This window comes from Entelurus aequoreus, linkage group LG27 (assembly GCF_033978785.1).
Source record: "Entelurus aequoreus isolate RoL-2023_Sb linkage group LG27, RoL_Eaeq_v1.1, whole genome shotgun sequence".
In the NCBI taxonomy this organism is placed as follows: Eukaryota; Metazoa; Chordata; class Actinopteri; order Syngnathiformes; family Syngnathidae; genus Entelurus; species Entelurus aequoreus.
Window position 1 is genome coordinate 1,137,650 of NC_084757.1, and position 20,000 is coordinate 1,157,649.

The 20,000-nt window shown below is 32.0% G+C and overlaps 1 protein-coding gene across 3 annotated transcripts in view; it reads right to left on the bottom strand.

Annotated features, from left to right (window-relative positions):
• Positions 1-1,403: 1,403 nt before the first annotated feature.
• Positions 1,404-20,000, bottom strand: part of LOC133644545 (asparagine synthetase [glutamine-hydrolyzing]-like) — a 62,248-nt gene continuing 43,651 nt past the window's right edge. For all 3 annotated transcript variants that reach the window (XM_062039095.1, XM_062039094.1, XM_062039093.1), the window contains 6 exons: positions 18,708-18,834; positions 9,967-10,073; positions 8,717-8,817; positions 2,939-3,020; positions 2,694-2,849; positions 1,404-1,826 (listed from right to left, as the gene is read on the bottom strand). In XM_062039095.1, the coding sequence (XP_061895079.1) occupies positions 1,617-1,826; positions 2,694-2,849; positions 2,939-3,020; positions 8,717-8,817; positions 9,967-10,073; positions 18,708-18,834 (783 nt within the window). In that variant the 3' untranslated portion in view covers positions 1,404-1,616. The remainder of the gene's footprint in view (positions 1,827-2,693; positions 2,850-2,938; positions 3,021-8,716; positions 8,818-9,966; positions 10,074-18,707; positions 18,835-20,000) is intronic.

Consider the following 20,000-nt stretch of genomic DNA (forward strand, 5'->3'; position numbering starts at 1 on the left):
ATCTAGAAATATAGATCTAGAATTATATATCTAGATCTAGAATTCTAGATATATAATTGTAGATCTAGATATATAATTCTAGATCTATAATTGTAGATCTAGAAATATAGATCTAGATTTATATATCTAGATCTATAATTGTAGATATATAATTCTAGATCTAGATATATAATTCTAGATCTATATTTCTAGATCTACAATTATAGATCTAGAATTATATATCTAGATCTAGAATTATATATCTACAATTATAGATCTAGATTTCTAGATATATAATTGTAGATCTAGAAATATAGATCTAGAATTCTAGATATATAATTCTAGATCTAGATATATAGTTCTAGATATACAATTGTAGATGTATAATTCTAGATCTACAATTATGTATCTAGAATTCTAGATCTAGATCTGTAATTATAGATCTAGAATTCTAGATCTAGAATTATATATCTACAATTCTAGATCTAGTTATATAATTTTAGTTCTATAATTCTAGATCTATATTTCTAGATCTACAATTATATAACTAGAAATCTAGATCTATAATTGTAGATCTAGAATTATATGTCTAGAATCCTAGATCTAGAATTCTAGATCTATAATTCTAGATCTAGTTATATAATTATAGATATATAATTGTAGATCTAGAAATGTAGATCTAGAATTGTATATCTAGATCTATAATTTTATATCTAGATCTATAATTATATATCTAGATCTAGAAATATAGATCTAGAACTATGTATATAGGTCTAGAATTATATATCTAGATCTAGAATTATAGATCTACAATCCTAGATCTAGATATATAATTCTAGATCATATTCCTAGATCTAGAATTATATATCTAGCTCTAGAATTGTGGATCTATAATTCTAGATCTAGATATATAATTCTAGATCTAGATATATAATTCTAGATCTACAATTATACACCTAGATTTATAGTTCTAGATATATAATTATAGATCTAGATATATAATTCTAGATCTAGATATATAGTTCTAGATCTATATTTCTAGATCTAGATATATAATTATAGATCTAGATATATAATTATAGATCTAGATACACAATTCTAGACCTACATTTCTAGATCTACAATTATATATCTAGAATTATAGATCTAGATCTAGAATTATATATCTAGAACTATAATTCTAGATATATAATTGTAGATCTAGAAATATAGATCTAGACTTAGATATCTAGATCTAGATATATAATTCTAGATCTAGATATATAAGTGTAGATCTATATTTCTAGATCTACAATTATACACCTAGATTTATAGTTCTAGATATATAATTCTAGATCTAGATATATAATTCTAGATCTAGATATATATATCTAGATCTAGATATATAATTCTAAATCTAGAATTATATATATCTATTTAACCCTGAAAAAAAGTTTGAGAACCACTGGAACCTAGAAAAATAAAACACTGTACTTTCATAAAGTGATTATTTGGAACCAGCATACCACAGTTTGAGAATCACTGATCAATCATATTGACGTTCTATCATGTAGCATATTGATGTTCTAGCATTAGTAGTACTAGTAAGTAGTACTAGTAAATAGTACTAGTAAGTAGTACTAGTAAGTAGTACTTGCTCAGTGGTTACAGTTGAGCTTGTAGATGGCGAGTGTGCGAGCTGAGGGGTCGTTAGCTTTAATCCAGCGAGGCATCCAGAAGTGAGGCAGCCAATCAGCACGTCCAGGAAAGCGAGTGTCAAACACGTGTCGGTAAAAGCACGCTTCTTTGGTGTGAGGACGGTTGTGGGTGCAAATCTCCTTTGCCTTGGCCAGCTGCACGTCGCTCACCTGACACACACACACACATTGTATTTACTCTACACACATTTTATTTATTGTACACACACACACATTGTATTTACTTTACACACACACATTGTATTTACTTTACACACACACACACACCCATTGTATTTACTTTACACACACACACACCCATTGTATTTACTTTACACACACACATTGTATTTACTTTACACACACACACACCCATTGTATTTACTTTACACACACACATTGTATTTACTTTACACACACACACACACATTGTATTTACTTTACACACACACACACACATTGTATTTACTTTACACATACGCACATTTTATCTACTACACACACACACACGTTATTTACTGTACACATATTTACTCATCTATCTAGTATGAACGTTGCACAAATTATGCAGTTATCACTTTCCAGTTCTGTGATACGGTAATATTGCTATGCTGTGATACTGTGATATTGTAATACTGTTATACTGCTATACTGTGGTACTGTAATACTATTTGCTCATCTATCTATTTTGAAAGTTGGCCAAATGACACAGTTATCACATTACAGTTCTGGGATCACATATTATGATACTGCCTTACTATTGCTAGTCGTTCTCTTTCAAGAGTTGGTCATATGATGCAGATATCACTTTATACTTCTGTGATACTGCTATACTGTAGTCATGTGATACTATTTGCTCATCTATCTATTTTGAAAGTGGGTCACATGATGCAGTTATCGCTTCATAGTTATGTGATACTGTAGTAAAGTGATACTGCGATACTGTATGCTCATCTTTCTATTATGAACGATGGTCAATGGTCACATTACAGTTCCGTCATACTGTGATACTGTGAAACGTGATGTAGGTGTGCTTACCACAGAGTCGAGGTGCTCCTCCAGGAAGATGTACCAGGACTTCTTCTCCGACATGACTCCATCACTGAAGGCTTCTTTACGTCGCCACAGAATCTCATCAGGGATCAGATTTTGACCTTTGAAGGCGTCCCTCAGAAGGAACTTCTCCACTCCGTGCTGCTCACAGAGACGATACGTGTGAGGACTACGATACCTTCCATTCAATCACACACCATCAATCTCATGACGAGTTCCATTCTGCCTACCCTTGGAGTCCTCATCTCAGGTGGCAGTGACAGGAAGTAAGCACTCAGTCTGTGGTCCAGGAAAGGCACTCTGAGCTCCAACCTACGTCATAATCATATTACAGGTGTGTCCTAATCAATCATATTACAGGTGTGTCCTAATAAGTCCATCATATTACAAGTGTGTCATAATCAATCATATTACAGGTGTGTCATAATAAGTCCATCATATTACAGGTGTGTCGTAATAAGTCCATCATATTACAGGTGTGTCATAATAAGTCCATCATATTACAGGTGTGTCATAATAAGTCCATCATATTACAGGTGTGTCCTAATAAGTCCATCATATTACAGGTGTGTCATAATAAGTCCATCATATTACAGGTGTGTCGTAATAAGTCCATCATATTACAGGTGTGTCGTAATAAGTCCATCATATTACAGGTGTGTCGTAATAAGTCCATCATATTACAGGTGTGTCATAAGTCAATCATATTACAGGTGTGTTATAAATCCATCATATTATAGGTGTCATAAGTCAATCATATTACAGGTGTGTTATAAATCCATCATATTACAGGTGTGTCATAAGTCCATCATATTACAGGTGTGTTATAAGTCCATCATATTACAGGTGTGTTATAAATCCATCATATTATAGGTGTGTCATAAGTCCATCATATTACAGGTGTGTTATAAGTCCATCATATTACAGGTGTGTCATAATAAGTCCATCATATTACAGGTGTGTCGTAATAAGTCCATCATATTACAGGTGTGTCGTGATAAGTCCATCATATTACAGGTGTGTCATAAGTCAATCATATTACAGGTGTGTTATAAATCCATCATATTATAGGTGTGTCATAAGTCAATCATATTACAGGTGTGTTATAAATCCATCATATTATAGGTGTGTCATAAGTCCATCATATTACAGGTGTGTTATAAATCCATCATATTATAGGTGTGTCATAAGTCCATCATATTACAGGTGTGTCATAAGTCCATCATATTATAGGTGTGTCATAAGTCAATCATATTACAGGTGTGTTATAAGTCCATCATATTATAGGTGTGTCATAAGTCAATCATATTACAGGTGTGTTATAAATCCATCATATTACAGGTGTGTCATAAGTCAATCATATTACAGGTGTGTTATAAGTCCATCATATTACAGGTGTGTTATAAATCCATCATATTATAGGTGTGTCATAAGTCCATCATATTACAGGTGTGTCATAAGTCCATCATATTATAGGTGTGTCATAAGTCAATCATATTACAGGTGTGTTATAAGTCCATCATATTATAAGTGTGTCATAAGTCAATCATATTACAGGTGTGTTATAAATCCATCATATTACAGGTGTGTCATAAGTCAATCATATTACAGGTGTGTTATAAGTCCATCATATTATAGGTGTGTCATAAGTCAATCATATTACAGGTGTGTTATAAATCCATCATATTATAGGTGTGTCATAAGTCAATCATATTACAGGTGTGTTATAAATCCATCATATTATAGGTGTGTCATAAGTCAATCATATTACAGGTGTGTTATAAATCAATCATATTACAGGTGTGTTATAAGTCCATCATATTATAGGTGTGTCATAAGTCCATCATATTATAGGTGTGTCATAAGTCAATCATATTACAGGTGTGTTATAAATCCATCATATTATAGGTGTGTCATAAGTCAATCATATTACAGGTGTGTTATAAATCCATCATATTATAGGTGTGTCATAAGTCAATCATATTACAGGTGTGTTATAAGTCCATCATATTACAGGTGTCTCATAAGTCCATCATATTACAGGTGTGTTATAAATCCATCATATTATAGGTGTGTCATAAGTCAATCATATTACAGGTGTGTTATAAGTCCATCATATTACAGGTGTGTTATAAATCCATCATATTATAGGTGTGTCATAAGTCAATCATATTACAGGTGTGTTATAAGTCCATCATATTACAGGTGTCTCATTAGTCAATCATATTACAGGTGTGTTATAAATCCATCATATTATAGGTGTGTCATAAGTCAATCATATTACAGGTGTGTTATAAATCCATCATATTACAGGTGTGTCATAATAAGTCCATCATATTACAGGTGTGTCGTAATAAGTCCATCATATTATAGGTGTGTCATAAGTCAATCATATTACAGGTGTGTTATAAGTCCATCATATTATAGGTGTGTCATAAGTCAATCATTACAGGTGTGTTATAAATCCATCATATTACAGGTGTGTCATAAGTCAATCATATTACAGGTGTGTTATAAATCCATCATATTACAGGTGTGTCATAAGTCCATCATATTATAGGTGTGTCATAAGTCAATCATATTACAGGTGTGTTATAAGTCCATCATATTATAGGTGTGTCATAAGTCAATCATATTACAGGTGTGTTATAAATCCATCATATTACAGGTGTGTCATAAGTCAATCATATTACAGGTGTGTTATAAGTCCATCATATTATAGGTGTGTCATAAGTCAATCATATTACAGGTGTGTTATAAATCCATCATATTACAGGTGTGTCATAAGTCAATCATATTACAGGTGTGTTATAAATCCATCATATTATAGGTGTGTTATAAATCCATCATATTATAGGTGTGTCATAAGTCAATCATATTACAGGTGTGTTATAAATCCATCATATTATAGGTGTGTCATAAGTCCATCATATTACAGGTGTGTTATAAATCCATCATATTATAGGTGTGTCATAAGTCAATCATATTACAGGTGTGTTATAAATCCATCATATTATAGGTGTGTCATAAGTCAATCATATTACAGGTGTGTTATAAGTCCATCATATTACAGGTGTCTCATAAGTCCATCATATTACAGGTGTGTTATAAATCCATCATATTATAGGTGTGTCATAAGTCAATCATATTACAGGTGTGTTATAAGTCCATCATATTACAGGTGTCTCATAAGTCCATCATATTACAGGTGTGTTATAAATCCATCATATTATAGGTGTGTCATAAGTCAATCATATTACAGGTGTGTTATAAGTCCATCATATTACAGGTGTGTTATAAATCCATCATATTATAGGTGTGTCATAAGTCAATCATATTACAGGTGTGTTATAAGTCCATCATATTACAGGTGTCTCATTAGTCAATCATATTACAGGTGTGTTATAAATCCATCATATTATAGGTGTGTCATAAGTCAATCATATTACAGGTGTGTTATAAATCCATCATATTACAGGTGTGTCATAATAAGTCCATCATATTATAGGTGTGTCATAAGTCAATCATATTACAGGTGTGTCGTAATAAGTCCATCATATTATAGGTGTGTCATAAGTCAATCATATTACAGGTGTGTTATAAATCCATCATATTATAGGTGTGTCATAAGTCAATCATATTACAGGTGTGTTATAAGTCCATCATATTACAGGTGTCTCATTAGTCAATAATATTACAGGTGTGTTATAAATCCATCATATTATAGGTGTGTCATAAGTCAATCATATTACAGGTGTGTTATAAGTCCATCATATTACAGGTGTGTTATAAGTCCATCATATTACAGGTGTCTCATTAGTCAATTATATTATAGGTGTCTCATAAGTCATCATATTACAGGTGTGTCCATCATAATACAGGTGTGTCATAATAAGTCCAACATATTACAGGTGTGTCCATCATAATACAGGTGTGTCATAATAAGTCCAACATATTACAGGTGTGTCCATCATAATACAGGTGTGTTATAATAAGTCCATCATATTACAGGTGTGTCATAAAGTCCATCATATTACAGGTGTGTCATAATAAGTCCATCATATTACAGGTGTGTCGTAATAAGTCCATCATATTATAGGTGTGTCATAAGTCAATCATATTACATGTGTGTTATAAATCCATCATATTATAGGTGTGTCATAAGTCAATCATATTACATGTGTGTTATAAATCCATCATATTATAGGTGTGTCATAAGTCAATCATATTACAGGTGTGTTATAAGTCCATCATATTATAGGTGTGTCATAAGTCAATCATATTACAGGTGTGTTATAAATCCATCATATTACAGGTGTCTCATTAGTCAATAATATTACAGGTGTGTTATAAATCCATCATATTATAGGTGTGTCATAAGTCAATCATATTACAGGTGTGTTATAAGTCCATCATATTACAGGTGTGTCATAAGTCAATCATATTACAGGTGTGTTATAAATCCATCATATTACAGGTGTCTCATTAGTCAATAATATTACAGGTGTGTTATAAATCCATCATATTATAGGTGTGTCATAAGTCAATCATATTACAGGTGTGTTATAAGTCCATCATATTATAGGTGTGTCATAAGTCAATCATATTACAGGTGTGTTATAAATCCATCATATTACAGGTGTCTCATTAGTCAATAATATTACAGGTGTGTTATAAATCCATCATATTATAGGTGTGTCATAAGTCAATCATATTACAGGTGTGTTATAAGTCCATCATATTACAGGTATGTCATAAGTCAATCATATTACAGGTGTGTTATAAATCCATCATATTACAGGTGTCTCATTAGTCAATAATATTACAGGTGTGTTATAAATCCATCATATTACAGGTGTGTCATAATAAGTCCATCATATTACAGGTGTGTCGTAATAAGTCCATCATATTATAGGTGTGTCATAAGTCAATCATATTACAGGTGTGTTATAAATCCATCATATTACAGGTGTGTCATAATAAGTCCATCATATTACAGGTGTGTCGTAATAAGTCCATCATATTATAGGTGTGTCATAAGTCAATCATATTACAGGTGTGTTATAAATCCATCATATTATAGGTGTGTCATAAGTCAATCATATTACAGGTGTGTTATAAGTCCATCATATTACAGGTGTCTCATTAGTCAATCATATTACAGGTGTGTTATAAATCCATCATATTATAGGTGTGTCATAAGTCAATCATATTACAGGTGTGTTATAAATCCATCATATTACAGGTGTGTCATAAGTCAATCATATTACAGGTGTGTTATAAATCCATCATATTACAGGTGTCTCATTAGTCAATAATATTACAGGTGTGTTATAAATCCATCATATTATAGGTGTGTCATAAGTCCATCATATTACAGGTGTGTTATAAGTCCATCATATTACAGGTGTCTCATTAGTCAATCATATTATAGGTGTCTCATAAGTCATCATATTACAGGTGTGTCCATCATAATACAGGTGTGTCATAATAAGTCCAACATATTACAGGTGTGTCCATCATAATACAGGTGTGTCATAATAAGTCCAACATATTACAGGTGTGTCCATCATAATACAGGTGTGTCATAATAAGTCCAACATATTACAGGTGTGTCCATCATAATACAGGTGTGTCATAATAAGTCCAACATATTACAGGTGTGTCCATCATAATACAGGTGTGTCATAATAAGTCCAACATATTACAGGTGTGTCCATCATAATACAGGTGTGTTATAATAAGTCCATCATATTACAGGTGTGTCATAAAGTCCATCATGTTACAGGTGTGTCCATCATATTACAGGTGTGTCCATCATAATACAGGTGTGTCATAATAAGTCCAACATATTACAGGTGTGTCCATCATATTACAGGTGTGTCATAATGTGTCCATCATATTACAGGTGTGTCATAATGTGTCCATCATATTACAGGTGTGTCATAATAAGTCCATCACATTACAGGTATGTCATAATAAATGACATTACAGGTGTGCATACGTACCCGTGTGCAGCAGTGGTGCGATCAGCTCTCAGGTTATCAAACAAGTAAAGTTCTTTCAGCAGTCTAACACTTTCTTCTGATCCTGCCTCCGCACTTGGAGCCTGGACAAGGACATCATATTTCATATCATTATGTAAGTGTACTTTATAGGATTATGTGTGTACTCTACATGTTTGAATATGATCATGTGTGTACTGTATGTGTGTACTTTCTATGATCATGTGTGTACTGTATGTATGTACTCTACATGTTTGAATATCATGGCAATAAATGTCATGTTTATGATTAAGAATATTGCATTTTTAATGGTACTGTACTAATACTGTACTGTACTATACAATTAGTGTACTGTACTAATAGTGTACGTACTAATACTGTACTGTAGTTATACTGTACAGTTCTAATACTGTGCTGTACTAATACTGTGTCTGTACTGTACAGGTACTTTACTAATACTGTACTAATACTGGTGTGTACAGTACTGTACTAATACTGTAGTAATACTGCTGTGTATAGTACTGTACTAATACTGGTGTGTACAGTACTGTACTGCTGTGTACTGATCTAATCAATGTATCTTCTAACTTTTGACTGATGAACAAAAAGCCTCAAAATGTAGACTCATGTAGAGAACTCTGTGTGTGTGTGTGTGTGTGTGTGTGTGTGTGTGTGCGTGTGTGTATAATGCAAGAAGAATAAATAGTAGTAATGTGTGTGTGTGTGTGTGTGTGTGTATAATGCAAGAAGTAGTAGTAATGTGTGTGTGTATAATGCAAGAAGTAGTAGTAATGTGTGTGTGTGTGTATAATACAAGAAGTAGTAGTAATGTGTGTGTGTATAATGCAAGAAGTAGTAGTAATGTGTGTGTGTGTGTAATGCAAGAAGTAGTAGTAATGTGTGTGTGTGTGTATAATGCAAGAAGTAGTAGTAATGTGTGTGTGTGTGTGTGTAATGCAAGAAGTAGTAGTAATGTGTGTGTGTGTGTATAATACAAGAAGTAGTAGTAATGTGTGTGTGTGTGTGTATAATACAAGAAGTAGTAGTAATGTGTGTGTGTGTATAATGCAAGAAGTAGTAGTAATGTGTGTGTGTGTGTGTGTGTGTATAATGCAAGAAGTAGTAGTAATGTGTGTGTGTGTGTATAATGCAAGAAGTAGTAGTAATGTGTGTGTGTATAATACAAGTAGTAGTAGTAATGTGTGTGTGTGTGTGTATAATACAAGAAGTAGTAGTATTGAAGTACAACTGACCTTGTGAAAGTACATGTAACCTTGAGTGAGTTCATCTGAACCTTCTCCTGAGAAGATGACAACACTGTCCGTCTGCTCTCTGATGTACTTGCTAATCAAATACATGCCTGCAGGAACAGCAAATATACCTCATTACACCATACTATACTACATTACACCATACTACACTACACTATACTATACTACACTATACTATACTACACTACATTATACTAGACTACACTACACCATACTACACTATACTATACTACACTATGCTGCACTACACTATACTAGACTACACTACACCGTACTACACTACACTATACCAGACTACACTACGCCATACTACACTATACTATACTACACTACTACACTATACTACACTATACTGCTAGACTACACTGCGCCATACTGCACTATACTATACTACAGTACACTATACCATACTACACTACACCATACTACACTACATACCAGACTACACTACACCATACTACACTACACCATACTACGCCATACTATACTATACTACACTATACTACACTACACCATACTATACTACATTACACCATACTACACTATGCTACACTGCACTGTACTACACTATACTGCACTACACTATACTAGACTACACTACACCATACTACACTGCACTGTACTACACTACACCATACTACACTGCACCATGCTACACTATACTACACTGCACTACACCATACTACACTACACTAGGCTACACTACACCACACTACACTATGCTACACTACATTACACCATACTACACTACACCATACTACACTACACCATACTACACTACACTGAGCCATACTGCGCTACACTACACCATACTAGACTGCAGTATACTACACTACATTACACTATACTATTCTACACTACACCATACAACACTACACTATACTAGACTACACTACACTATACTACAGTATACTACACTACATTACACTACACTATACTATATTATACCACACTTACCTACATTACACCATACTACACTTCACTAGACTACACTATACTAGACTACACTATACCACACTACATTACACATACTACACTAAACTATACTACACTAGACTACAGTATACTACACTATACTAGACTACACTACACTATACTAGACTACAATATACTATACTACACTACACTAGACTACAGTATACTACACTACAATACACCACACTACACTATATTATACCACACTACACTAGACTACACTATATTATACCACACTACACTAGACTACAGTATACTACACTACAATACACCATACTACACTATATTATACCACACTACACTAGACTACAGTATACTAGACTACAATACACCATACTACACTATATTATACCACACTAGACTACACTACACTATACTATATTATACCACACTACACTAGACTAGTTTATTACACTACACTATACTATATTATACCACACTACACTAGACTACACTATACTATATTATACCACAATACACTAGACTACAGTATATTACACTACACTATACTATATTATACCACACTACACTATACTATACCACACTACACTAGACTACAGTATATTACACTACACTATACTATATTATACCACACTACACTAGACTACAGTATATTACACTACACTATACTATATTATACCACACTACACTACACTATACTATATTATACCACACTACACTAGACTACAGTATATTACACTACACTATACTATATTATACCACACTACACTATACTATATTATACCACACTACACTAGACTACAGTATATTACACTACACTATACTATATTATACCACACTACACTATACTATATTATACCACACTACACTAGACTACAGTATATTACACTACACTATACTATATTATACCACACTACACTAGACTACAGTATATTACACTACACTATACTATATTATACCACACTACACTACACTATACTATATTATACCACACTACACTAGACTACAGTATATTACACTACACTATACTATATTATACCACACTACACTATACTATATTATACCACACTACACTAGACTACAGTATATTACACTACACTATACTATATTATACCACACTACACTAGACTACAGTATATTACACTACACTATACTATATTATACCACACTACACTAGACTACAGTATATTACACTACACTATACTATATTATACCACACTACACTAGACTACAGTATATTACACTACACTATACTATATTATACCACACTACACTAGACTACAGTATATTACACTACACTATACTATATTATACCACACTACACTAGACTACACTATATTATACCACACTACACTAGACTACAGTATATTACACTACACTATACTATATTATACCACACTACACTAGACTACAGTATATTACACTACACTATACTATACCACACTACACAACACTATACTATACCACACTACACTACAGTATATTACACTACACTATACTATATTATACCACACTATACTACACTATACTATATTATACCACACTACACTAGACTACAGTATATTACACTACACTATACTATATTATACCACACTACACTAGACTACAGTATACTACACTACATTACACCATACTACACTAAAGTTAAAAACTTAACTTTAGTGTAGTATAGTATACAGTATACTACACTATACTATATTATACCACACTACACTAGACTACAGTATACTACACTACATTACACCATACTACACTACACTATACTATACCACAGTATACTACACTATACTATATTATACCACACTACACTAGACTACAGTATACTACACTACGCTATACTATACCACACTACACCATACTATACTATATTATACCACACTACACTAGGCCTATATTTGACTATACTATAGTATACTTTGCTAGCCTATATTTGACTATACTATAGTATACTTTGCTAGCCTATATTTGACTATACTATAGTATACTTGCTGGCCTATATTTGACTATACTATAGTATACTTTGCCGGCCTATATTTGACTATACTATAGTATACTTTGCTTGCCTATATTTGACTATACTATAGTATACTTTGCTAGCCTATATTTGACTATACTATAGTATACTTTGCTAGCCTATATTTAACTATTCTGTTGTATACTTGCTGGCCTATATTTGACTATACTATAGTATACTTTGCCAGCCTATATTTGACTATACTATAGTATACTTTGCTTGCCTATATTTGACTATACTATAGTATACTTTGCTAGCCTATATTTGACTATACTGTTGTATACTTGCTGGCCTATATTTGACTATACTATAGTATACTTTGCCAGCCTATATTTGACTATACTATAGTGTACTTTGCTCGCCTATATTTGACTATACTATAGTATACTTTGCTACCCTATATTTGACTATGCTATAGTATACTTTGCTAGCCTATATTTGACTATACTATAGTATACTTTGCTAGCCTATATTTGACTATACTATAGTATACTTTGCTAGCCTATATTTGACTATACTATAGTATACTTTGCTAGCCTATATTTGACTATACTATAGTATACTTTGCTGGCCTATATTTGACTATACTGTAGTATACTTTGCTAGCCTATATTTGACTATACTATAGTATACTTTGCTGGCCTATATTTGACTATACTATAGTATACTTTGCTGGCCTATATTTGCCTATACTATAGTATACTTTGCTAGCCTATATTTGACTATACTATAGTATAGTATACTTTGCTCGCCTATATTTGACTATACTATAGTATACTTTGCTCGTCTATATTTGACTATACTATAGTATACTTTGCTGGACTATATTTGGCTATACTATACTATATTGGACTATACTATATTTTACTATGCTATACTATATTATATTCAGCTATACTATAGTATACTTTCCCATACTACACTATATTTTACTATGTTATACTATATTATATTTGACTATACTATAGTATACTTTGCTCGCCTATATTTGACTATACTATAGTATACTTTGCTGGACTATATTTGACTATACTATAGTATACTTTGCTAGCCTGTATTTGACTATACTATAGTATACTTTGCTAGCCTATATTTGACTATACTATAGTATACTTTGCTAGCCTATATTTGACTATACTATAGTATACTTGCTGGCCTATATTTGACTATACTATAGTATACTTGCTGGCCTATATTTGACTATACTATAGTATACTTTGCTAGCCTATATTTGACTATACTATAGTATACTTTGCTAGCCTATATTTAACTATACTAATGTATACTTGCTGGCCTACATTTGACTATACTATAGTATACTTCGCTAGCCTATATTTGACTATACTATAGTATACTTTGCTTGCCTATATTTGACTATACTATAGTATACTTGCTGCTGTCCTATATTTGACTATACTATAGTATACTTTGTTAGCCTATATTTGACTATACTATAGTATACTTTGCTAGCCTATATTTGACTATACTATTGTATACTTGCTGGCCTATATTTCACTATACTATAGTATACTTTGCTAGCCTATATTTGACTATACTATAGTATATTTTGCTAGCCTATATTTGACTATACTATAGTATACTTTGCTGCCCTATATTTGACTATACTATAGTATACTTTGCTAGCCTATATTTGACTATATTATAGTATACTTTGCTAGCCTATATTTGACTATACTATAGTATACTTTGCTGGCCTATATTTGACTATACTATAGTATACTTTGCTGGCCTATATTTGACTATACTATAGTATACTTTTCTCGCCTATATTTGACTATACTATAGTATACTTTGCTGGACTATATTTGACTATACTATACTATATCGACTATACTATATTTTACTATTTTATACTATATAATATTTGGCTATACTATAGTATACTTTCCCATACTATACTATATTTTACTATATTATATTTGACTATACTATAGTATACTTTGCTCGCCTATATTTGACTATACTATAGTATACTTTGCTTGCCTATATTTGACTATACTATAGTATACTTGCTGCTGTCCTATATTTGACTATACTATAGTATACTTTGTTAGCCTATATTTGACTATACTATAGTATACTTTCCCATACTATACTATATTTTACTATATTATATTTGACTATACTATAGTATACTTTGCTCGCCTATATTTGACTATACTATAGTATACTTTGCCAGACTATATTTGACTATACTATAGTATACTTTGCTACCCTATATTTGACTATACTATAGTATACTCTGCTAGCCTATATTTGACTATACTATAGTATATTTTGCTAGCCTATATTTGACTATACTATAGTATACTTTGCTGGCCTGTATTTGACTATACTATAGTATACTTTGCTCGCCTATATTTGACTATACTATAGTATACTTTGCTAGCCTATATTTGACTATACAATAGTATACTTTGCTAGCCTATATTTGACTATAGTATACTTTGCTAGCCTATATTTGACTATACTATAGTATACTTTGCTCGCCTATCTTTGACTATACTATAGTATACTTTGCTCGCCTATATTTGACTATACTATAGTATACTTTGCTGGCCTATATTTGACTATACTATAGTATACTTTGCTAGCCTATATTTGACTATACTATAGTATACTTTGCTAGCCTTTGACTATACTGTAGTATACTTTGCTAGGCTATATTTGACTATACTATAGTATACTTTGCTAGCCTATATTTGACTATACTATAGTATACTTTGCTAGCCTATATTTGACTATATTATAGTATACTTTGCTAACCTATATTTGACTATACTATAGTATACTTTGCTAGCCTATATTTGACTATACTATTGTATACTTTGCTCGCCTATATTTGACTATACTATAGTATACTTTGCTGGACTATATTTGACTATACTATATTGACTATACTATATTTTACTATGCTATACTATATTATATTTGGCTATACTATAGTATACTTTCCCATACTATACTATATTTTACTATGTTATACTATATTACATTTGACTATACGATAGTATACTTTGCTCGCCTATATTTGACTATACTATAGTATACTTTGCTGGACTATATTTGACTATACTATAGTATACTTTGCAGCCTATATTTGACTATACTATAGTATAGTATACTTTGCTCGCCTATATTTGACTATACTATAGTACACTTTGCTACCCTATATTTTACTATACTATAGTACACTTTGCTAGCCTATATTTTACTATACTATAGTATACTTTGATCGCCTATATTTGACTATACTATAGTATACTTTGCTCGCCTATATTTTACTATACTATAGTATACTTTGCTCGCCTATATTTGACTATACGATAGTATACTTTGCTAGCCTATATTTGACTATACTATAGTATACTTTGCAGCCTATATTTGACTATACTATAGTATAGTATACTTTGCTCGCCTATATTTGACTATACTATAGTACACTTTGCTACCCTATATTTTACTATACTATAGTACACTTTGCTAGCCTATATTTTACTATACTATAGTATACTTTGATCGCCTATATTTGACTATACTATAGTATACTTTGCTCGCCTATATTTTACTATACTATAGTATACTTTGCTCGCCTATATTTGACTATACGATAGTATACTTTGCTAGCCTATATTTGACTATACTATAGTATACTTTGCCAGCCTATATTTCACTATGCTATAGTATACTTTGCTCGCCTATATTTGACTATACTGTAGTATATTTTGTTAGCCTATATTTGACTATACTATAGTATACTTTGCTAGCCTATATTTGACTATACTATATTTTACTATGCTATACTGTATTGTATTATATTTGGCTATACTATAGTATACTTTCCCATACTATACTATATTTTACTATGCTATACTATATTATATTTGGCTATACTATAGTATACTATGCTATACTATATTATATTTGACTATACTATAGTATACTTTGCTCGCCTATATTTGACTATACTATAGTATACTTTGCTAGCCTATATTGGACTATGCTATACTATATTATATTTGGCTATACTATAGTATACTTTCCCATACTATACTATATTTTACTACGCTATACTATATTATATTTGACTATACTATAGTATACTTTGCTAGCCTATATTTGACTATACTATAGTATACTTTGCTAGCCTATATTTGACTATACTATAGTATACTTTGCTAGCCTATATTTGACTATACTATAGTATACTTTGCTAGCCTATATTCGTATATGTAAACTTTTGATCAGGGTCATTTGGGTACTTTCTTTTGTCATTTTGATTTAAAAAGAGTAATCACAGTTGTTTGCCAATACATAGCTTCACACAACCATTAAGCATGAGTGGAAGAAAGGTTTTTGTGTTATCATTCATATTCTCTGAAGAATGGCCAAGAAATCATAAATTCTCCCTATAGTATACTTTGCTCGCCTATATTTGACTATACTATAGTATACTTTGCTCGCCTGTATTTGAATATACTATAGTATACTTTGCTCGCCTATATTTGACTATACTATAGTATACTTTGCTCGCCTATATTTGACTATACTATAGTATACTTTGCTCGCCTATATTTGACTATACTATAGTATACTTTGCTCGCCTATATTTGACTATACTATAGTATAATTTGCTCGCCTATATTTGACTATACTACAGTATACTTTGCTCGCCTATATTTGACTATACTATAGTATACTTTGCTCGCCTATATTTGACTATAGTATAGTATACTTTGCTCGCCTATATTTGACTATACTATAGTATACTTTGCTCGCCTATATTTGACTATACTATAGTATACTTTGCTCGCCTATATTTGACTATACTATAGTATACTTTTCTCGCCTATATTTGACTATACTATAGTATACTTTGCTAGCCTATATTTGACTATACTATAGTATACTTTGCTCGCCTATATTTGACTATACTATAGTATACTTTGCTCGCCTATATTTGACTATACTATAGTATACTTTGCTGGCCTATATTTGACTATACTATAGTATACTTTGCTCGCCTATATTTGACTATACTATAGTATATTTTGCTCGCCTATATTTGACTATACTATTGTATACTTTGCTCGCCTATATTTGACTATACTATTGTATACTTTGCTTGCCTATATTTGACTATACTATAGTATACTTTGCTCGCCTATATTTGACTATACTATTGTATACTTTGCTCGCCTATATTTGACTATACTATTGTATACTTTGCTCGCCTATATTTGACTATACTATAGTATACTTTGCTCACCTATATTTGACTATACTATAGTATACTTTGCTAGCCTATATTTCACTATACTATATTTTACTATGCTATACTATATTATATTTGGCTATCCTATAGTATACTTTCCCATACTATACTATATTTTACTATGCTAGACTATATTATATTTGACTATACTATAGTATACTTCCCCATACTATACTATATTTTACTATGCTAGACTATATTATATTTGGCTATACTATAGTATACTTCCCCATACTATACTATATTTACTATGCTATACTATATTATATTTGGCTATACTATAGTATACTTTCCCATACTATACTATATTTTACTATGCTAGACTATATTATATTTGACTATACTATAGTCTACTTTGCTAGTGTTGCTCTAAAGGCGTGTTCATCGCTGTTCTAATCACGTTATTTTGACAACAAATGATCAGTATTGTGAGTAGTAAAACATGAGTGTAGTAGTAAAACATGAGTTAGTACTCACCGACGGAGGCGCGTATGGTGGTGATGTCGTAGGTCTCGAGGCTGACGATGACTTCCTCCACTGCTCTGATGCCTTCTTCTGCACTGAAGTTGACTTCATGGTGCTCACTGCCGATGTGAGCGGCCACCTTGGACATCAACCTTCTTGTTACTTCAACACAACTTTGCAAAACATTCTTCTTAGTCAGGACAAAAACACAAGTTGGTTTAGGAACTAGAAATACTAATACAATTTCTCAATTGAAAAACTGTTACTACTTCAACATTTCTTGACCCAATTAAACAATACCAACACATCCAAATCATCTCATTCAGGACATTCATGCTCCTAATCTTTTCTTATTTTTTTTAATCCCGCATTTCCCAAAATTCCAGGAAGTTCCCATTAAAATGAATGGGACATTTTTCAACCTATTCAAACAACACATTCCACTCATCCTGGACATTCAAATGAACACTTTCCCAAGTTCCAAACCAAATTCCGGTTTTTCTGGAGATTCAAACTCTTCAACATTCAAACATTCCAACTATTCTTACATCCATACTACATTCTGTCAGCGTTTCAGTTCAACTTCAGCATTGGAGCATTCACACGCAATCCCTTCAGGAATTGCTTCATCGAGTTGATAATAATAATCCAAGTACTCTGAACAAAAATATAAACGCCTGAAACCCCCAATAAAGCCAAAATGCACATTTCTGTGCAATAATGATGCAGTTTAATCAGCATCTCGATATGCCACACCTGTGAGGTGGGACGGATTATCTTGGCAAATAAGAAATGCTCACTAACACAGATTTAGACAGATTTGTGAACAATATTTGAGAGGAATAGATCTTTGAGTTCAAATCATGAAAAATGGGAGCAAAAACAAAAGTGTTGCGCTTATATTTTTGTTCAATGTAAGAAAAGTCTTCCTGGCTCTGGATCTCCTACAAGATTTCTCTGGTGGTGTAAGGACGATTGTGAGAAAACCGAAGGAGCAGCCCAGAAAACCAAATCTACTTAATGTTGTGTAAGCTAAGTATAAATAAAACACTTGATCGAATATTAACAAGACACGTGTACTTTCTGAACTTGGACAATCAAGACCTGAATGACTCACACAGGACTACAAGGAGCATGTGTTGTGGTCACATGACCGTGAAGATGTTTGTAATATGTAATAGATTTTACTTTGTAGTATTTCTCTGCCGAGGATACGAGAAGACTTCACCACATTCAAGACTGGAACTGATTCACTAGTGAGTGCTCTGTGGTTTTTGGTCTACAATCTGAATTGAATGACATGTG